This window comes from Bufo bufo, chromosome 4 (genome assembly GCF_905171765.1).
Source record: "Bufo bufo chromosome 4, aBufBuf1.1, whole genome shotgun sequence".
NCBI lineage: Eukaryota > Metazoa > Chordata > Amphibia > Anura > Bufonidae > Bufo > Bufo bufo.
The window spans coordinates 624299577-624324237 of NC_053392.1; the positions used below are offsets into that span (position 1 = coordinate 624299577).

The 24661-nt window shown below is 45.7% G+C and overlaps 1 protein-coding gene across 1 annotated transcript in view; it reads right to left on the bottom strand.

Moving 5' to 3' along the window:
* The window catches only part of DAAM2 (dishevelled associated activator of morphogenesis 2), a 278066-nt gene that overhangs the window by 189394 nt on the left and 64011 nt on the right, over positions 1–24661 (bottom strand). The window contains 1 exon segment of the mRNA XM_040430767.1: positions 10803–11005. Within this exon segment, the coding sequence (XP_040286701.1) occupies positions 10803–10979 (177 nt within the window). The 5' untranslated portion in view covers positions 10980–11005.

A 24661-nucleotide genomic window follows, 5' to 3' on the forward strand; every position in this document is an offset into this window, starting at 1 on the left:
GACCGTGACTGCCACCGCCATGTCCTGACACCAGCATTGTAGTCAGAGGGACCCGGCCCCTGCAGCAAACAGACGAGGCTTTCACGGTCATTAATCAGCGCTCACCGCCATTACACTGCAAATAAGAGATTAATGGGATGATTGAAAGCAGCTGTGGCTGAGGAGAAGCCGCGTCCTAAATGTACGGAAACCCAGGGATCCCCCGGCACTAAGTGCACCGCCATACGTCTGCAACCTGGGGTAGATAGATAGAGAACTCAGCATAGCCCTATAGAACCCAGCTTAGATAGCACCCATCCATAATTCCCACTGCCACCCTATAGACAGTACAGGTTGCGGAGGGGGGTTATGGCCACGCCAAGTCCCTTTTTGAGCCAGTACCCTGATCCATAGTGACAACCATCCTCCGCTCAGCCTGTTAGATATGCTTCATGATTCTTCTCCAGTCGCATCCAAAGACACATTCACAATTATGTCAGTTACCCTTGGCAGCCGACCGAGGTTTATATCACTTGGTCAGTCAGGTGACACAACACCGCGGCTCTAGCTGCTCTCCGGGAAACGGAAAGCGGCAGAATTGTGACTGCAGCTCCGGAGATGTGGGAATAGAAGATGTAAGGCTACTTTCACACTTGCGGCAGAGAGATCCGGCAAGCAGTTCCGTCGCCGGAACTGTCTGCCGGATCAGGCAAAATGTATGCTAACTGATGGCATTAGTAAGACTGATCAGGATCCTGATCAGTCTTAAAAATGCCTGATCAGTCGAAAAAATGCATTGAAATGCCGGATCCGTCTTTCCGGTGTCATCCGGCAAAAACGGATCCGGCATTTATTTTTTCACCTTTTTTTCAGTCTGCGCATGCGCATACCGGAAGGACGGATCCGGCATTCCGGTATTCTGAATGCCGGATCCGGCACTAATACATTCCTATGGGAAAAAATGCCTGATCCGGCATTCAGGCAAGTCTTCAGTTTTTTTAGCCGGAGATAAAACCGTAGCATGCTACGGTTTTCTCTTTTGCCTGATCAGTCAAAACGACTGAACTGAAGACATACTGATGCAAACTGAACGGATTACTCTCCATTCAGAATGCATGGGGATATACCTGATCAGTTCTTTTCCGGTATAGAGCCCCTGTGACGGAACTCAGTGCCGGAAAAGAACAACGCAAGTGTGAAAGTAGCCTAAGGGCTCTTTCACACCTGCGTTATTGTCTTCCGGCATAGAGTTCCGTCGTCGGGACTCTATGCCGGAAGAATACTGATCAGGATTATCCTAATGCATTCTGAATGGAGTGAAATCCGTTCAGGATGCATCAGGATGTCTTCAGTTCCGGTACGGAACGTTTTTTGGCCGGAGAAAATACCGCAGCATGCTGCGCTTTTTGCTCCGGCCAAAAATCCTGAAGACTTGCCGCAAGGCCGGATCCGGGATCAATGCCCATTGAAAGGCATTGATCCGGATCCGGCTTTAAGCTAAACGTCGTTTCGGCGCATTGCCGGAGCCGACATTTAGCTTTTTCAGAGTGGTTACCATGGCTGCCGGGACGCTAAAGTCCTGGTTGCCATGGTAAAGTGTAGTGGGGAGCGGGGGAGCAGTATACTTACCGTCCGTGCGGCTCCCCGGGCGCTCCAGAGTGACGTCAGGGCGCCCCAAGCGCATGGATCACGTGATCACATGGATCACGTGATCCATGCGCTTGGGGCGCCCTGACGTCACTCTGGAGCGCCCCGGGAGCCGCACGGACGGTAAGTATACCGCTCCCCCGCTCCCCGCTCCTACTATGGCAACCAGGACTTTAATAGCGTCCTGGGTGCCATAGTAACACTGAACGCATTTGGAAGACGGTTCCGTCTTCAAATGCTTTCAGTACACTTGCGTTGTTACGGATCCGGCAGGCACCTCCGGCAACGGAAGTGCATGCCGGATCCCAACAACGCAAGTGTGAAAGAGGCCTTATGCTAGGATAGAAGATAAATAATCAAAGAAATCTACAAAGTTCCCCTCTAGAGATACATTGTATCTATATATATCTATTATTTATTACAGGGAAATGTTTGAAAACTCAGCAATATCATTATTATTCTATGGCCTCACACCTCACAAGAGGCACGTGCCTCACACAGTGCCTCACTGGAGTCATATACCTCACACAGTACCTCACTGGAGTCATATACCTCACACAGTACCTCACTGGAGACATATACCTCACACAGTACCTCACTGGAGTCATATACCTCACACAGTACCTCACTGGAGTCATATACCTCACACAGTACCTCACTGGAGACATATACCTCACACAGTACCTCACTGGAGTCATATACCTCACACAGTACCTCACTGGAGTCATATACCTCACACAGTACCTCACTAGAGTCATATACCTCACACAGTACCTCACTAGAGTCATATACCTCACACAGTACCTCACTGGAATCATATACCTCACACAGTACCTCACTGGAGTCATATACCTCACACAGTACCTCACTAGAGTCATATACCTCACACAGTACCTCACTGGAATCATATACCTCACACAGTACCTCACTGGAGTCATATACCTCACACAGTACCTCACTGGAATCATATACCTCACACAGTACCTCACTGGAGTCATATACCTCACACAGTACCTCACTGGAGTCATATACCTCACACAGTACCTCACTGGAGTCATATACCTCACACAGTACCTCACTGGAATCATATACCTCACACAGTACCTCACTGGAGTCATATACCTCACACAGTACCTCACTGGAGTCATATACCTCACACAGTACCTCACTGGAGTCAAATACCTCACACAGTACCTCACTGGAGTCATATACCTCACACAGTACCTCACTGGACTCAAATACCTCACACAGTATCTCACTGGAGTCATATACCTCACACAGTACCTCACTGGACTCATATACCTCACACTGTACCTCACTGGAGTCATATACCTCACACAGTACCTCACTGGAGTCATATACCTCACACAGTACCTCACTGGAGTCATATACCTCACACAGTACCTCACTGGAGTCATATACCTCACACTGTACCTCACTGGAGTCATATACCTCACACAGTACCTCACTGGAGTCATATACCTCACACAGTACCTCACTGGAGTCATATACCTCACACAGTACCTCACTGGAGACATATACCTCACACAGTACCTCACTGGAGACATATACCTCACACAGTACCTCACTGGAGACATATACCTCACACAGTACCTCACTGGAATCATATACCTCACACAGTACCTCACTGGAGTCATATACCTCACAAAGTACCTCACTGGAGTCATATACCTCACACAGTACCTCACTGGAGTCATATACCTCACACAGTACCTCACTGGAATCATACCTCACACAGTACCTCACTGGAGTCATATACCTCACACAGTACCTCACTGGAGTCATATACCTCACACAGTACCTCACTGGAGTCATATACCTCACACAGTACCTCACTGGAGTCATATACCTCACACAGTACCTCACTGGAGTCATATACCTCACACAGTACCTCACTGGAGTCATATACCTCACACAGTACCTCACTAGAGTCATATACCTCACACAGTACCTCACTGGAGTCAAATACCTCACACAGTACCTCACTGGAGTCATATACCTCACACAGTACCTCACTGGACTCATATACCTCACACTGTACCTCACTGGAGTCATATACCTCACACAGTACCTCACTGGAGTCATATACCTCACACAGTACCTCACTGGAGTCATATACCTCACACAGTACCTCACTGGAGTCATATACCTCACACTGTACCTCACTGGAGTCATATACCTCACACAGTACCTCACTGGAGTCATATACCTCACACAGTACCTCACTGGAGACATATACCTCACACAGTACCTCACTGGAGACATATACCTCACACAGTACCTCACTGGAATCATATACCTCACACAGTACCTCACTAGAGGCATATACCTCAAACAGTACCTCACTGGAGTCATATACCTCACAAAGTACCTCACTGGAGTCATATACCTCACACAGTACCTCACTGGAGTCATATACCTCACACAGTACCTCACTGGAATCATACCTCACACAGTACCTCACTGGAGTCATATACCTCACACAGTACCTCACTGGAATCATATACCTCACACAGTACCTCACTGGAGTCATATACCTCACACAGTACCTCACTGGAGTCAAATACCTCACACAGTACCTCACTGGAGTCATATACCTCACACAGTACCTCACTGGAATCATATACCTCACACAGTACCTCACTGGAGTCATATACCTCACACAGTACCTCACTGGAATCATACCTCACACAGTACCTCACTGGAGTCATATACCTCACACAGTACCTCACTGGAGTCATATACCTCACACAGTACCTCACTGGAGTCATATACCTCACACAGTACCTCACTGGAGTCATATACCTCACACAGTACCTCACTGGAGTCATATACCTCACACAGTACCTCACTGGAGTCATATACCTCACACAGTACCTCACTGGAGTCATATACCTCACACAGTACCTCACTAGAGTCATATACCTCACACAGTACCTCACTGGAGTCAAATACCTCACACAGTACCTCACTGGAGTCATATACCTCACACAGTACCTCACTGGACTCATATACCTCACACTGTACCTCACTGGAGTCATATACCTCACACAGTACCTCACTGGAGTCATATACCTCACACAGTACCTCACTGGAGTCATATACCTCACACAGTACCTCACTGGAGTCATATACCTCACACTGTACCTCACTGGAGTCATATACCTCACACAGTACCTCACTGGAGTCATATACCTCACACAGTACCTCACTGGAGACATATACCTCACACAGTACCTCACTGGAGACATATACCTCACACAGTACCTCACTGGAATCATATACCTCACACAGTACCTCACTAGAGGCATATACCTCACACAGTACCTCACTGGAGTCATATACCTCACAAAGTACCTCACTGGAGTCATATACCTCACACAGTACCTCACTGGAGTCATATACCTCACACAGTACCTCACTGGAATCATACCTCACACAGTACCTCACTGGAGTCATATACCTCACACAGTACCTCACTGGAATCATATACCTCACACAGTACCTCACTGGAGTCATATACCTCACACAGTACCTCACTGGAGTCAAATACCTCACACAGTACCTCACTGGAGTCATATACCTCACACAGTACCTCACTGGAATCATATACCTCACACAGTACCTCACTGGAGTCATATACCTCACACAGTACCTCACTGGAATCATACCTCACACAGTACCTCACTGGAGTCATATACCTCACACAGTACCTCACTGGAGTCATATACCTCACACAGTACCTCACTGGAGTCATATACCTCACACAGTACCTCACTGGAGTCATATACCTCACACAGTACCTCACTGGAGTCATATACCTCACACAGTACCTCACTGGAATCATATACCTCACACAGTACCTCACTGGAGTCAAATACCTCACACAGTACCTCACTGGAGTCATATACCTCACACAGTACCTCACTGGAGACATATACCTCACACAGTACCTCACTGGAGACATATACCTCACACAGTACCTCACTGGAATCATATACCTCACACAGTACCTCACTAGAGGCATATACCTCACACAGTACCTCACTGGAGTCATATACCTCACAAAGTACCTCACTGGAGTCATATACCTCACACAGTACCTCACTGGAGTCATATACCTCACACAGTACCTCACTGGAATCATACCTCACACAGTACCTCACTGGAGTCATATACCTCACACAGTACCTCACTGGAATCATATACCTCACACAGTACCTCACTGGAGTCATATACCTCACACAGTACCTCACTGGAGTCAAATACCTCACACAGTACCTCACTGGAGTCATATACCTCACACAGTACCTCACTGGAATCATATACCTCACACAGTACCTCACTGGAGTCATATACCTCACACAGTACCTCACTGGAATCATACCTCACACAGTACCTCACTGGAGTCATATACCTCACACAGTACCTCACTGGAGTCATATACCTCACACAGTACCTCACTGGAGTCATATACCTCACACAGTACCTCACTGGAGTCATATACCTCACACAGTACCTCACTGGAGTCATATACCTCACACAGTACCTCACTGGAATCATATACCTCACACAGTACCTCACTGGAGTCAAATACCTCACACAGTACCTCACTGGAGTCATATACCTCACACAGTACCTCACTGGAGTCATATACCTCACACTGTACCTCACTGGAGTCATATACCTCACACAGTACCTCACTGGAGTCATATACCTCACACAGTACCTCACTGGAGTCATATACCTCACACTGTACCTCACTGGAGTCATATACCTCACACAGTACCTCACTGGAGTCCTATACCTCACACAGTACCTCACTGGAGACATATACCTCACACAGTACCTCACTGGAGTCATATACCTCACACAGTACCTCACTGGAATCATATACCTCACACAGTACCTCACTGGAGTCATATACCTCACACAGTACCTCACTGGAATCATATACCTCACAAAGTACCTCACTGGAGTCATATACCTCACACAGTACCTCACTGGAATCATATACCTCACACAGTACCTTACTGGAGTCAAATACCTCACACAGTACCTCACTGGAGTCAAATACCTCACACAGTACCTCACTGGAGTCATATACCTCACACAGTACCTCACTGGAGTCATATACCTCACACAGTACCTCACTGGAGTCATATACCTCACACAGTACCTCACTGGAGTCATATACCTCACACAGTACCTCACTGGAGTCATATACCTCACACAGTACCTCACTGGAGTCATATACCTCACACAGTACCTCACTGGAGTCATATACCTCACACAGTACCTCACTGGAGTCATATACCTCACACAGTACCTCACTGGAATCATATACCTCACACAGTACCTCACTGGAGTCATATACCTCACACAGTACCTCACTGGAATCATATACCTCACACAGTACCTCACTGGAATCATACCTCACACAGTACCTCACTGGAGTCATATACCTCACACAGTACCTCACTGGAGTCAAATACCTCACACAGTACCTCACTGGAGTCATATACCTCACACAGTACCTCACTGGAATCATATACCTCACACAGTACCTCACTGGAGTCATATACCTCACACAGTACCTCACTGGAGTCAAATACCTCACACAGTACCTCACTGGAGTCATATACCTCACACAGTACCTCACTGGAATCATATACCTCACACAGTACCTCACTGGAGTCATATACCTCACACAGTACCTCACTGGAATCATACCTCACACAGTACCTCACTGGAGTCATATACCTCACACAGTACCTCACTGGAGTCATATACCTCACACAGTACCTCACTGGAGTCATATACCTCACACAGTACCTCACTGGAGTCATATACCTCACACAGTACCTCACTGGAGTCATATACCTCACACAGTACCTCACTGGAATCATATACCTCACACAGTACCTCACTGGAGTCAAATACCTCACACAGTACCTCACTGGAGTCATATACCTCACACTGTACCTCACTGGAGTCATATACCTCACACAGTACCTCACTGGAGACATATACCTCACACTGTACCTCACTGGAGACATATACCTCACACAGTACCTCACTGGAGTCATATACCTCACACAGTACCTCACTGGAATCATATACCTCACACAGTACCTCACTGGAGTCATATACCTCACACAGTACCTCACTGGAATCATATACCTCACAAAGTACCTCACTGGAGTCATATACCTCACACAGTACCTCACTGGAATCATATACCTCACACAGTACCTTACTGGAGTCAAATACCTCACACAGTACCTCACTGGAGTCAAATACCTCACACAGTACCTCACTGGAGTCATATACCTCACACAGTACCTCACTGGAGTCATATACCTCACACAGTACCTCACTGGAGTCATATACCTCACACAGTACCTCACTGGAGTCATATACCTCACACAGTACCTCACTGGAGTCATATACCTCACACAGTACCTCACTGGAGTCATATACCTCACACAGTACCTCACTGGAGTCATATACCTCACACAGTACCTCACTGGAGTCATATACCTCACACAGTACCTCACTGGAATCATATACCTCACACAGTACCTCACTGGAGTCATATACCTCACACAGTACCTCACTGGAGTCATATACCTCACACAGTACCTCACTGGAATCATACCTCACACAGTACCTCACTGGAGTCATATACCTCACACAGTACCTCACTGGAGTCATATACCTCACACAGTACCTCACTGGAGTCATATACCTCACACAGTACCTCACTGGAGTCATATACCTCACACAGTACCTCACTGGAGTCATATACCTCACACAGTACCTCACTGGAGTCATATACCTCACACAGTACCTCAATGGAGTCATATACCTCACACAGTACCTCACTGGAGTCATATACCTCACACAGTACCTCACTGGAATCATATACCTCACACAGTACCTCACTGGAGTCATATACCTCACACAGTACCTCACTGGAATCATATACCTCACACAGTACCTCACTGGAATCATATACCTCACACAGTACCTCACTGGAATCATATACCTCACACAGTACCTCACTGGAGTCATATACCTCACACAGTACCTCACTGGAGTCATATACCTCACACAGTACCTCACTGGAGTCATATACCTCACACAGTACCTCACTGGAGTCATATACCTCACACAGTACCTCACTGGAGTCATATACCTCACACAGTACCTCACTGGAATCATATACCTCACACAGTACCTCACTGGAGTCATATACCTCACACAGTACCTCACTGGAGTCATATACCTCACACAGTACCTCACTGGAATCATACCTCACACAGTACCTCACTGGAGTCATATACCTCACACAGTACCTCACTGGAGTCATATACCTCACACAGTACCTCACTGGAGTCATATACCTCACACAGTACCTCACTGGAGTCATATACCTCACACAGTACCTCACTGGAGTCATATACCTCACACAGTACCTCACTGGAGTCATATACCTCACACTGTACCTCACTGGAGTCATATACCTCACACAGTACCTCAATGGAGTCATATACCTCACACAGTACCTCACTGGAGTCATATACCTCACACAGTACCTCACTGGAATCATATACCTCACACAGTACCTCACTGGAGTCATATACCTCACACAGTACCTCACTGGAATCATATACCTCACACAGTACCTCACTGGAGTCATATACCTCACACAGTACCTCACTGGAATCATATACCTCACACAGTACCTCACTGGAGTCATATACCTCACACAGTACCTCACTGGAGTCATATACCTCACACAGTACCTCACTGGAATCATATACCTCACACAGTACCTCACTGGAGTCATATACCTCACACAGTACCTCACTGGAATCATATACCTCACACAGTACCTCACTGGAATCATATACCTCACACAGTACCTCACTGGAATCATATACCTCACACAGTACCTCACTGGAGTCATATACCTCACACAGTACCTCACTGGAATCATATACCTCACACAGTACCTCACTGGAGTCATATACCTCACACAGTACCTCACTGGAGTCATATACCTCACACAGTACCTCACTGGAGTCATATACCTCACACAGTACCTCACTGGAGTCATATACCTCACACAGTACCTCACTGGAGTCATATACCTCACACAGTACCTCACTGGAGTCATATACCTCACACAGTACCTCACTGGAATCATATACCTCACACAGTACCTCACTAGAGGCATATACTTATAAACCCAGCCCTTAGAGCTCATTCACACAAACGTTTTTTGCGTTCCGTATACGGTTCGTATACGGAACCATTAATTTCAATGGTTACATAAAAAAGAAAACGGAATGTACTCTGTATGCATTCTGTTTCCATATTTCCGTTTTTCCGTTCCGTTCAAAGATAGAACATGTCCTATTATTGCCCGCAAATCACGTTCAGTGGCTCCTTTCAAGTCAATGGGTCTGCAAAAAAAACGGAACACATACGGAATGTACTCCGTTACGTCTTCCGTATCTGTTCCGGTTTTTGCGAAACCATCTATTGAAAATTTTACGCCCAGCCCAATTTTTTCCATGTTATTACTGTATACTGTATGTGCCATATGGAAAAACAGAACGGAAAAACGAAACGGAACCGGAAACACTACTGAAACAAATCAATAAAAAACGGATCCATTAAAAACGGCCCGCAAAACACTGACCAAGCCATACGGTTGTGTGAACGAGCCCTTATAGTGCGGCTCCCTGTGTCCACGGCCACGCGGTCAGGTTTCCTGATGCAATTTTGGAAGCCAAGATCAGGACTGGATCATAATAGTAGAGAAGGTACAAATGGCGGATATGATGTCGCCTCTTTTTTGAATTCACTACTGGTTTTGGATTCCAAAAACCTGACCGTGTGACCAGACCCTTAGGGTATTTGCAGCATGAATCTCTTACATTGGACAATACTGCGGAAGGTCTTAAAGGTCCAACATAACATTTAGATACATTTATCGACATAATAGAGAAGGGCCCTGATTCATCCAGACCGGCTCGATGGGGCCCTGACCGCCATACATGACATGGCTCCTCCGGCAGTCCGTGAGCCAAAAAGAAATCTACAGCAGCGCAGATGTCAGTCACTAAATGAGGCCCACTTACCACAAGCTCGGAGAACCTGGCATTCAGCTCTTCCGGAGATGGTATCGGCCCTGAGAACTCCAAAAACTGGAGGGGATTATTGTCCTTGAGGTTAATTTCCGGGTGTTCGCTGCTCCCAAAGCAGCACAGGAAACCCAATGCATGACGACTCCTCTTGCGGAGAGCCATGGTCATCATGTATGGTGCTATCTGCTGATCATGATCTGGGGGTAGAAAGAAACGGACAGAGATTAGGACATTCAGCAACCAACAGAACCAGCCGCCGGCTTATGACGTGACGCCTCTCGACAATGCATCGTCAGCCACAGTCCGATCACAGTCTGTCCAAAGCATAGCCTTCTGCGGGGCATTGTGGGAGATGTAGTGCACCGTCTAGTGATCTGTTACTAAACGGAAAACACATCTGCACCTAACCTTTCTGCTGCCTGAGGCGAAAACTGAAATGGCGCCCCTCCCTCCCCAATGCCTCTTCCGTTTACATTCCTTTTTTTGCGTTCTGTATACGGAACTATTCATTTCAATGGATCCGCAAAAAAAAGGAAGGTACTTCATATGCCTTCCGTTTCCGTATATTTGTTTTTCCGTTCAAAGATAGAACATGTCTTATTATTGTCCACATAACCGACAAGGATAGCACTGTTCTATCAGAGGCCAGCTATTTCGTTTCCGCAAAAAACGGAATGCACACAGACTTCAGCCGTATTTTTTGCGAACCGCAAAATACTGAAAAATCCATACGGTCGTGTGCAAGAAGCCTTAACCTAACCCCTTCCCTTCAGCCCATGGCCATTCGGCTGCCCCCCCTCTCTTGCCCCTACCTGGTGCTGCCCGGGGCGATCGCCTCACCTGGCCTCGTTGGTGGTGCGCCCCTGCTCCCACACTGCAATGCAGCAAAGAACCATTTTTAAGAGAATGGCAGAATTGTAAATGCAGCTCTGGATGCAAAAAGTTACAAAGGTCTAAGCTTTTTGCAAGGCTGGTGCTCACAATTCCAGCTCAACCTCCACGAAATTCAAGGCCAGTATTTAGTAATCACATGTATTCAGTCAAATACATGGGTATCTCAGAGAGGGGACAGCAGAAGTGACCAAGTAGACCGAAGCTACATCACACTTCATCTCCCAAAAGACAGAGGGCGGTGTGGAGTCACCATCCTCATAGCCTTCTGTCAGACTGGGGACACTTCTGATGTGGCATCTGATATTTCATACATGTACAGAATAGAGCAGCTCAATTATAAAGCAAGGCAGAGAATTAACTGAAGCCTCTATCCACATACACAACACGTCCTGTAAGGAAAAAGCTGCAATAAGAATCTTCTAATAAATGATAAAATCTTTCAGTTTAATATTCTCCCAACTTCAAGGAGAAAACAAGGAAGAAAATTACTTAGATCTCTGTGGTAGTAAGGGTTAAATGTTCAGAGCAAAAATGGCAACATTGTAACAACATTACAAAATAACAGTAAGACTGGCTGCCTGCCCAGAACTATTCATGGACCCACTGTCACATCCAGAGACCATTCAGCTGTTAATGCTGACAAACCAACCTGAATATCTGTTACTTTACTACTGCTTACAAGAATAATACTGCCCCAGTGTAAAATAACACAAATACTATAATACTGCTCCTATGTGCAAGAAAATAACTACTATAATACTGCTCCTATGTACAGGAATATAACTACTATAATACTGCTCCTATGTACAATAATATAACTCCTATAATACTGCCTCCTATGTACAGGAATATAACTACTATAATACTGCTCCTATGTACAGGAATATAACTACTATAATACTGCCTCCTATGTACAAGAATATAACTACTATAATACTGCTCCTATGTACAAGAATATAACTACTATAATACTGCTCCTATCTACAAGAATATAACTACTATAATACTGCTCCTATGTACAAGAATATAACTACTATAATACTGCTCCTATGTACAAGAATATAGCTACTATAATACTGCCTCCTATGTACAAGAATATAACTACTATAATACTGCCTCCTATGTACAAGAATATAACTACTATAATACTCCCTCCTATGTACAAGAATATAACTACTATAATACTGCTCCTATGTACAAGAATATAACTACTATAATACTGCCTTCTATGTACAAGAATATAACTACTATAATACTGCTCCTATATACCAGAATATAACTACTATAATACTGCTCCTATGTACAAGAATATAACTACTATAATACTGCTCCTATGTACAAGAATATAACTACTATAATACTGCCTCCTATGTACAAGAATATAACTACTATAATACTGCTCCTATGTTCAAGAATATAACTACTATAATACTGCTCCTATATACAAGAATATAACTACTATAATACTGCTTCCTATGTACAAGAATATAACTACTCTAATACTGCTCCTATGTATAAGAATATAACTACTATAATACTGCTCCTATGTTCAAGAATATAACTACTATAATACTGCTCCTATATACAAGAATATAACTACTATAATACTGCTCCTATATACAAGAATATAACCACTATAATACTGCTTCCTATGTACAAGAATATAACTACTCTAATACTGCTCCTATGTATAAGAATATAACTACTATAATACTGCTCCTATGTATAAGAATATAACTACTATAATACTGCTCCTATGTTCAAGAATATAACTACTATAATACTGCCTCCTATGTACAAGAATATAACTACTATAATACTGCTCCTATATACAAGAATATAACTACTATAATACTGCCTCCTATGTACAAGAATATAACTACTATAATACTGCCTCCTATGTACAAGAATATAACTACTATAATACTGCCTCCTATGTACAGGAATATAACTACTATAATACTGCCTCCTATGTACAAGAATATAACTACTATAATACTGCTCCTATGTACAAGAATATAACTACTATAATACTGCTCCTATGTACAAGAATATAACTACTATAATACTGCCTCCTATGTACAAGAATATAACTACTATAATACTGCTCCTATGTACAAGAATATAACTACTATAATACTGCTCCTATGTACAAGAATATAACTACTATAATACTGCTCCTATGTACAAGAATATAACTACTATAATACTGCCTCCTATGTACAAGAATATAACTACTATAATACTGCTCCTATGTACAAGAATATAACTACTATAATGCTTCCTTCATGTAGTCTTGTCTTTGTGGATGTTACATGAAGTGTAATGTTTCGTGTCTCTTGCTCTGTCGGTGATAATCATTGCGAATCTTCTCTGACAGTTTGGATGATGTCGTCCTCCGATCCTCGCAGTCATGTGACCTCTGCCCATCCCCCATTCCTCCTTGGCTACACTGACCAAACTCTTTCTGGATCATTAGTTACTTTTCATTTTTCTGTTCGCTCAGAGATTTTCTTTGAAGTATTTGCAGCTTTCCACAGTCTCTGAACGGCATAGAAATCTGCAGCTTGACATTCCGTCCTCTGCTCCCTGCCGCTGTGTATCAGTCTTTACTGCCGTCCTAGTGTTCTCTTCATGAACCAGCTCAGGATGAAAATCATAAAATGCTGCTCTGGCCCAGAGGAAACAAATCTGCCCCTGGCCTAATGCCTATCACAGCTGGGGTTTTGTTACAATTGTATCCAGTTTACACAATTCTCTGTCAGCTAAGCATTCTGGCTTCCAGGCTGATACATTGTAACAGACCCTCAGATGTGGAAAGTATTAGATCAGGCTAGATTTTGAGTCGTTGAAGAGATTTTCCAGGATGAAACAATGACGGCCATGTATAAATATGAAAATTAACCTAAAAATAAAATGATCGCAAAGAAATGTGTCTCCTCTTTGTTGGGATGAGATGATGTCAGCGACGTTTCCCCCGCTCCCTACACAGTCTCCGAATTCATGTCTGACATTTACACAATCTCTTAAAGGGCTGCTTAGCATAACGGCTCCATGACCACGTCCATCCCACGTGGATGCAGAAGGCATTATAAATCGCTCACAGAGCGGACGAATCCATCAGTATAATAAGTGGAGCCATAAACTCCTGGGGGGCTGGGACCAGATCCGGGATAGGGGGAGGGGGGGGGGTCAGTACCGCCATGTCCCGGGACCCCAGCAGAAAAAATACATTTTTAATATTATGTATCTATAACACAGATAAAGGGACAGTACAGAATTTAGAAAAAAAAAACATTTTATACATTTCTGACCAGTAGGTGGCAGCAGCAGGAAAACCGTCTCGCTTTACGGCAGCTGCAAACAGACAATGCTGCAGTGCTACAGCTGTGCCGCTTTCTGATCAGCGGATTACTGGCCTTGTTCAGGCCCATAGCTGCAGTACGGCCCTTCTCCAGTCACATCTAGAGCTGCATTTAGAAATTCATTAGCTGAACCGGCTCATGTTTCAGCGCCCTCTGCTGTTTGGGAGAGGTACTGCTTCCCACAGGGAGATGTAAAGAGGTCTGACGAGGTAGACAACATAATTGCAGGATTTTACTAAGTTATGACGTAAAGTCATGATTTTATTAAAGACACGGAGGCGAGTATTGCTTTAACCTTCTTTACTGAATCTACCATAGCAGCAAAGAAAAAAGGTATAACAAGTGGAAACCATGGTAACAACTCCTCCCCTTATCCCAGTATATCAGTCCTTGTCTGCCTGGGATCCTCCTCTTTCTTTGCGCCTCAACCAGCGCATATCAAAACCGGAATGCAACGAAAAACCTTTGGAACCTGTCGGCTTGGACCGCAACATCCGGACATCCGACTGATCCAGAACTGTGTAACTCAAGTGCCTGAAGACCTTAGTCTCTCAACCTAAGAAAAAAGGATAAAAGAAAACATTCTATGACCATAATCCAGTGCATCAGAAAAGGTAGGATCTACATGTAGAGGATACTACAAATCTTAATAACGTAATCATAGAGCATCAGACATAAAATACTCACCCAGGCCCTAACAAGGGTGGGTCCAGGGAGGGCAATACTCGCCTCCGTGTCTTTAATAAAATCATGACTTTACGTCATAACTTAGTAAAATCCTGCAATTTTATAACAAGACACGGAGGCTCATATTGCTTGTTTAAAGCTGAGCCACTAAAGTATCAAAAGCGTGTGTTGCCGGTCTGAAGTAAAATTCGCGGAATGTGGAAGTCCTGGACCAATCCGCCAATTTCATAACATCTTCCAAGCGTGCCCCTGATGTAGTCATTGAAGTAGCAGCCGCACTGCGAACTGAATGCGCTGTGAAAACAGTCGTATCAATCCCGGAAAGGGAGAGAATCCACTTAACCCAGCGAGATAAGGTAACGCTGGTGACCGGAGCATAAGGACTGCGAAAAGAAATAAATAACTGAGGAAGAGAAGGCGACCGCAAGGGGCGGGTTCTATCTTCATATTCCTGCAAACAAACCACAGGACAAAGTTGTGGAGACGCCGGGAAACGGGGGTAAGAGACCGAATGAATATTGGTCTTAGTGCGTCGAGAAATATTGAAGTGAACCCCTTCCGGGGTGAAGGACCTAGCGTCCCAATCCAAAGCACGCACGTCCGACACTCTTTTACAAGAGATTAGACAGAATAAAGTGACCAATTTGGCCGATAATTGACGTAAAGATAATTGAGCATTAGATGGCCAGTTGATCAAAAAGGTTAGGACCCCAGAAACATCCCAGGTTGACGAGAACCGCGGCCGAGGCGGTCGGGCCAACCGTGAACCTTTGAGCAAGCGACAGACCAGGGGATGTTGTCCCGCCGGACGGCCATCGAAACCGTTATGTCTGGAGGAAATTGCTGACCTAAAGACATTGATGGTACGGTAGGCCTTCCCCGCCTCAAATAGTGAAGTCAAAAAGGCTAAGACGGAATTTACAGGAGCCTCAACGGGATCCAAAGACCGGTCGACGCACCAGCGAGACCAAGAGTCCCAGGCGGCTCTATAAGCTCGTCTCGTACCGGGTGCCCAAGCGCAGTCCAATAGGAATCTAGTTGTCCCTGAAAGGACAGTGCCTCCTCCGGGACTCCCGAGATCTTGCAGGCCAGGAGACGCAAGGATCCGTTCTGCAGGAGTGGATGAAATTCTCCTGCTGGCCCTAGAAGCAGCGACAACTGATTGGGAAGAAGGAGCGGAAAATCCACCAGAAGTTCCAGGATCTGGGGGAACCAGGACTGAGTCCTCCAAAAAGGCACAATCAGAATCAGGTTCGCCAACTGCTGGCGGACTTGAAGGAGTACCCTCGGGATGAGCGCAAAGGGAGGAAAAGCGTACATCAGCGCGTCTCCCCAGTGTTGAAGCAGGGCGTCTACCGCTTCCGCCAAAGGATCCGGCCTCCAGCTGAAAAACCTGGGCAGCTGGGTATTCAATCGGGAAGCGAACAGGTCGACTGAAAAAGGACCCCAAAGAGAAGAAATAGCAGAGAAAACCGTCTCGTCTAATCTCCAGTCGCTGGAGTCCGAAATGTAGCGGGAGCTCCAATCCGCTAGGGTATTGTGAAGGCCCGGAAGGTATTCTGCCACCACAGAAATGTTCCTGTCGAGACAGAACTCCCAAAAGTCCTTCGCCAAATAGGTCAGAACAACTGACCGTGTTCCCCCCATGCAGTTGACGTATCTGACCGCAGAGATGTTGTCCATGCGGAGTCTGATGGCCGTACTGACAATCCCATTGGCAAAACTGCGAATGGCAAACGACCCTGCAAGAAGCTCCAGGGCGTTGATGTGAAGACGAGATTCTTCCCGCGACCAAGGACCGCCCGTGGAAACGCCACTGCAATGTGCTCCCCATCCGTGCAGGCTCGCATCGGATTCTATGATGAGATCCGGTTGGGGACCCACAATAGCTCTGCCATTCCAGGACGACAGGTTGTGGATCCACCACCTCAGTTCGTCTTTCGTTTCTGCGTCCAACGTGACAAAATCGGCGTAAGAGGCCCCTGTCCGCAGGTGAGCGATTTTGAGTCGCTGCAACGCCCGATAATGAAGGGGGGCTGGAAAGATAGCTTGGATCGAGGCGGCCAGAAGTCCGATTACCCTCGCCAAATGCCGCAACGACATCCGGGGCAGTTGAAGAACATGTCGCAGCTCTTTGCGGATGGCCTTGATTTTGGAGAGAGGGAGACTGAGGGATAGCTCCAATGAATCCACTTGGAATCCCAGGAACTCCATTGACCTGGCAGGAGTCAGACAAGACTTTTCCTGGTTGATGATGAACCCTAAATTGGAAAGGAGGGACACCGCCAGGTGAATATGCTTCAACAGGAGAGATTGAGACTGGGCCATGATCAAGATATCGTCTAAGTAGACGATTAGGCGGACACCTCTGCCGCGGAGCCACGCCACCACTGGGCGCATGATTTTGGTAAAGCACCAGGGGGCGGAGGAGAGGCCAAACGGGAGGCAGGTGAAACGCCAAGTCTGACCGTTCCACAGAAATCGGAGCAGGTCTCTTGAAGAGGTGGAAAAACGCCCTTGGAAGACTCGACGCATTGACGTCTGGGCCTTATCAAGCGCCGTAAATGCTCCTACATACTTTCCCAACTCTTTTATAAAAGAGTCGCCGAAGAGCAATCCCTGGGCATCTTTGCCCGCTTCAGTCAAAGCCAGATTGGACAACTTTGGCTCGATTTTCATCAATATGGCCTTACGCCTTTCAATGGCCAGTGAGGCATTGACATTACCAGCCACACAAATGGCTCTCTGGGCCCAACCTCTCAGTTCTTCAGGGTCCACCTGGCTACCAGCCGCCCTAGCGGACTCAGCCATGTCAAAAATTTTGGCTAAGGGACCCGTAATATCCAGTAACTTATCCTGGACTGCTTTTAAAGCAGAGTCCAGCCCTTTGCGGGGATTAAAACCCGTCTTTGCCAAGAATTGGACCATTTTCGGATCCACTGAGGGGGTTTCACACACTTTGTGTGGTATCAAAGGGCGAGGGCATTCGGCCCGTAATTTATTTCGCGATTCCTTGCTAAGAGGATTGCGTATGCGAGCTTCCAAGTATTGTGCCACATGTGTGGCGGGTATCCATTCCGCAGAGCGGGGATGGTGCAGCTCGTCGGGGTTAAACAATGGTACTCCAGTCGGATCCTTTAACAGATCCTCTGCTGACCCCTGAAGTTGTAAAGTGGGCTCCGGACATACATTAAGTGCCGGGTCCACGGCGACGTCCGCCAAATCATCCTCCATATCAAAAAGTAAATCATCCTCATTATCATGAGCCTCCTCCTCCGACTCTCTATCAGAGTCTGACACTGGCTCAGGTAGAGACCTGGCAGTCTTCCATGCCCGCGTTTTTTCTGCCTGGCGGGTGCAAGCTCTTTTACGCGAGCGAAGCGCGTTATCCTGGGATGGGGATGGCCCATCAATCTGAATTGTTCTGGAGGCAGTAGGTAATGGTTCTGGAGGTGGGACCGTGCTCTGAACAACGGTGCTAGGGCGAGCCATGAGGGCCTGAGAAATAGTCTGGGTTAATGCAGAGGACATTGAACCCATGGCGGCTATAATGGCATTAGAAATGGACTGTTGAAGTGCCAAATCATGAGCATCCGGGTGCAGCACCTCGGACCTTCTATCCTGCGTAGGGGAAACCTGTCCTGCAGGGGGAGGGGGGTCATTAGGGGCCACAGAAGCAACAGAATTTTTTTGAACGGACATTGTAGCAGCGAGTGGCAGGAGTTAGTCACCCCAGCCAGGAAGCAGCAGAAAGCACTAGAAGAGAAGAAAGGGACAGTAATGTAATACCATTCAAGAAATAAGTAGAGGAATGAACAGGAAAACGGTAGTACTCACAGGTCACTGATGGGCACAAGAAACTGCACAGGGCACAGATAATCGCAAGGGATTGCAACGGGTACAAATAGATACTGGGACACGTCCGACAAGCCGAGCGGTACTGTCCGGTGCGTGCAGTAAGTGGAACACACAGGGACACCGAAGTCTCGCGAGATCTCGGTGTCCGCAATAGGCAGAATAGCCGAAGTCCCGCTATCGCGAGACTACGGCCGGAGCGCAGAGGGGAAAATGGCGCCCGAAATCTCGAATCGCGAGACTTCGAGCGGGAAGGCAAAGAAGACAGCCGGGACGCGCGCGAAATGGCGGCCGCAACCTGAGGTAACAAGGGGAAAACAAAAGTACCGCGAAAGAGCGCGGTACACGTCGGAAGGCAGCGGAGCCGCAAGGGTCCCCAAAGGGGGGAGAAATAACCTTAGGGAGGCAAAGGGGAATAAGACCTGTAAGGAAAAATACATATGACACGAAAAAACCACCCCACAGGTTAGCAGACCGCAATAAGACAACAAGATGCCATAAGACACCCTTAAAACCCCGAAGGGTTAACTCAATACAGCTAAAATAGAATGTACCAGACCCTGAGCAGAGCTACAGAGCTGGAGTGTACTTATCTGCCTGGTAGCAGCAAAGAAAGAGGAGGATCCCAGGCAGACAAGGACTGATATACTGGGATAAGGGGAGGAGTTGTTACCATGGTTTCCACTTGTTATACCTTTTTTCTTTGCTGCTATGGTAGATTCAGTAAAGAAGGTTAAAGCAATATGAGCCTCCGTGTCTTGTTATAAAATTCTGTCTGCAGCTCTTGATGTAACTAGAGTATTAGACATCATGTAACTGTGCAGACTGTATTCCGCGCGGGCTCAATGCACGATGCGAACGCGTTGTGTCCGCACGGAATCCGGACCCATTCATTTCAATGGGGCGGTGGTTTTCACGCATCACTTTTGCGTTGTGTGAAAATCGCAGCATGTTCAATATTCTGCGATTTTCACGCAACGCTGGCCCCATCGAAGTGAATGGGGCTGCGTGAATTTTTTTTACGGATGGTTACTAGGAGAAGCTGTTTCAGTATTTTTATCACGCGCGTGCAAAACGCAGTAGGTAAATCGCTTTGCACCCGCGCGATAAAAACGGAACAACTGAACGCGATCGCAATCAAAACTGAATGACTTTGGTTGCGAAATCGCGCCATTTTCACTGAACGCATTCGGACATAATCCGGACACGCTCGTCTGCAAGGGGCCTATGACGCTGCCTCGTCTCCGGCTGTGTGATCAGGCTGAACCGCTATCAGTCCTCACATCAAAGCCGCCATCTCCCTTCACACCTGACAAGCTGCTGTGTCATCAGTCAGAGATTTCATAGAATACCGCAATCTATGGTGATGTCATCAGAAATCAGGGCTAATTACCCCAGTGCCGGCACCATTCAGAGCCCCTCAGCATCCTGACCCCTAAACCTCTGCCTCGCACTGACTGGTGTTACGTACACACTATATGGGAGTATTACTTGGGCACTGTATAGAACTGTAATTGTATTCTTGTTATATAGACACTGTATGGCAGTATGTGGACGCTGTATGTTATATAGACACTGTATGGCAGTATGTGTACGCTGTATGTTATATAGGCACTGTATGGCAGTATGTGGACGCTGTATGTTATATAGACACTGTATGGCAGTATGTGGACGCTGTATGTTCTATAGACACTGTATGGCAGTATGTGGACGCTGTATGTTATATAGGCACTGTATGGCAGTATGTGGACGCTGTATGTTATATAGACACTGTATGGCAGTATGTGGAAGCTGTATGTTATATAGACACTGTATGGCAGTATGTGGACGCTGTATGTTATATAGACACTGTATGGCAGTATGTGGACGCTGTATGTTATATAGACACTGTATGGCAGTATGTGTACGCTGTATGTTATATAGGCACTGTATGGCAGTATGTGGACGCTGTATGTTATATAGACACTGTATGGCAGTATGTGGACGCTGTATGTTCTATAGACACTGTATGGCAGTATGTGGACGCTGTATGTTATATAGGCACTGTATGGCAGTATGTGGACGCTGTATGTTATATAGACACTGTATGGCAGTATGTGGAAGCTGTATGTTATATAGACACTGTATGGCAGTATGTGGACGCTGTATGTTATATAGACACTGTATGGCAGTATGTGGACGCTGTATGTTATATAGACACTGTATGGCAGTATGTGGACGCTGTATGTTATATAGGCACTGTATGGCAGTATGTGGACGCTGTATGTTATATAGGCACTGTATGGCAGTATGTGGACGCTGTATGTTATATAGACACTGTATGGCAGTATGTGGACGCTGTATGTTATATAGACACTGTATGGCAGTATGTGGACGCTGTATGTTATATAGACACTGTATGGCAGTATGTGGACGCTGTATGTTATATAGGCACTGTATGGCAGTATGTGGACGCTGTATGTTATATAGGCACTGTATGGCAGTATGTGGACGCTGTATGTTATATAGGCACTGTATGGCAGTATGTGGACGCTGTATGTTATATAGGCACTGTATGGCAGTATGTGGACGCTGTATGTTATATAGGCACTGTATGGCAGTATGTGGACGCTGTATGTTATATAGGCACTGTATGGCAGTATGTGGACGCTGTATGTTATATAGGCACTGTATGGCAGTATGTGGACGCTGTATGTTATATAGGCACTGTATGGCAGTATGTGGACGCTGTATGTTATATAGGCACTGTATGGCAGTATGTGGACGCTGTATGTTATATAGGCACTGTATGGCAGTATGTGGAAGCTGTATGTTATATAGGCACTGTATGGCAGTATGTGGACGCTGTATGTTATATAGGCACTGTATGGCAGTATGTGGATGCTGTATGTTATATAGGCACTGTATGGCAGTATGTGGACGCTGTATGTTATATAGGCACTGTATGGCAGTATGTGGACGCTGTATGTTATATAGGCACTGTATGGCAGTATGTGGACACTGTATGTTATATAGGCACTGTATGGCAGTATGTGGACGCTGTATGTTATATAGGCACTGTATGGCAGTATGTGGACGCTGTATGTTATATAGGCACTGTATGGCAGTATGTGGACGCTGTATGTTATATAGGCACTGTATGGCAGTATGTGGACACTGTATGTTATATAGGCACTGTATGGCAGTATGTGGACGCTGTATGTTATATAGGCACTGTATGGCAGTATGTGGAAGCTGTATGTTATATAGACACTGTATGGCAGTATGTGGACACTGTATGTTATATAGACATTGTATGGCAGTATGTGGACGCTGTATGTTATATAGACACTGTATGGCAGTATGTGGACACTGTATGTTATATAGACACTGTATGGCAGTATGTGGACGCTGTATGTTATATAGACACTGTATGGCAGTATATGGACACTGTATGGCAGTATGTGGACGCTGTATGTTATATAGACACTGTATGGCAGTATGTGGACGCTGTATGTTATATAGACACTGTATGGCAGTATGTTTACGCTGTATGTTATATAGACACTGTATGGCAGTATGTGGACGCTGTATGTAATATAGGCACTGTATGGCAGTATGTGGACACTGTATGTTATATAGGCACTGTATGGCAGTATGTGGACGCTGTATGTTATATAGGCACTGTATGGCAGTATGTGGACGCTGTATGTTATATAGGCACTGTATGGCAGTATGTGGACGCTGTATGTTATATAGACACTGTATGGCAGTATGTGGACGCTGTATGTTATATAGGCACTGTATGGCAGTATGTGGATGCTGTATGTTATATAGGCACTGTATGGCAGTATGTGGACGCTGTATGTTATATAGACACTGTATGGCAGTATGTGGATGCTGTATGTTATATAGACACTGTATGGCAGTATGTGGACGCTGTATGTTATATAGACACTGTATGGCAGTATGTGGACGCTGTATGTTATATAGGCACTGTATGGCAGTATGTGGACGCTGTATGTTATATAGGCACTGTATGGCAGTATGTGGACGCTGTATGTTATATAGGCACTGTATGGCAGTATGTGGACGCTGTATGTTATATAGGCACTGTATGGCAGTATGTGGACGCTGTATGTTATATAGGCACTGTATGGCAGTATGTGGACGCTGTATGTTATATAGACATTGTATGGCAGTATGTGGACGCTGTATGGAGGCGCTATCCTGTAGCCACAGTATGTTATATAGGAAATATAGCAGTATGACACTGAAGGGTGCGATCATGCAGCTGCTTTATGTTATATCGGAAATACAAGGTTGTATAATGCTATGTAGGCAATGTACGGCAGTTATGTAGACATTACACAGCAATGATCTGTAGGCACTATAGGTCACTATTACTTGGTCACTGTATAATAATTGTATATACCCAATGTATGGCAGTATGTGAACACTGCATAGTACGGTTACTTGGCACTGTATGCCGTATTACTTAGGCACATCACAGTGGTATTTGTCACTATACAGCACTATATTGTTGTTGCAAGATGTTCAGTTTATAGGAATGTTATGTGGACAACTTCAGTATGGCACTGTTATGTGGGCACTTTACGGCACTATGTGGACAGACACTGTATGGTACTGTTATGTGGGCACTTTACGGAACTATGTGGACAGACACTGGATGGCACTGTTATGTGGGCACTTTACGGCACTATGTGGACAGACACTGTATGGCACTGTTATGTGGGCACTTTACGGAACTATGTGGACAGACACTGGATGGCACTGTTATGTGGGCACTTTACGGCACTATGTGGACAGACACTGGATGGTACTGTTATGTGGGCACTTTACGGCACTATGTGGACAGACACTGGATGGTACTGTTATGTGGGCACTTTACGGCACTATGTGGACAGACACTGGATGGTACTGTTATGTGGGCACTTTACGGCACTATGTGGACAGACACTGGATGGTACTGTTATGTGGGCACTTTACGGCACTATGTGGACAGACACTGTATGGTACTGTTATGTGGGCACTTTACGGAACTATGTGGAC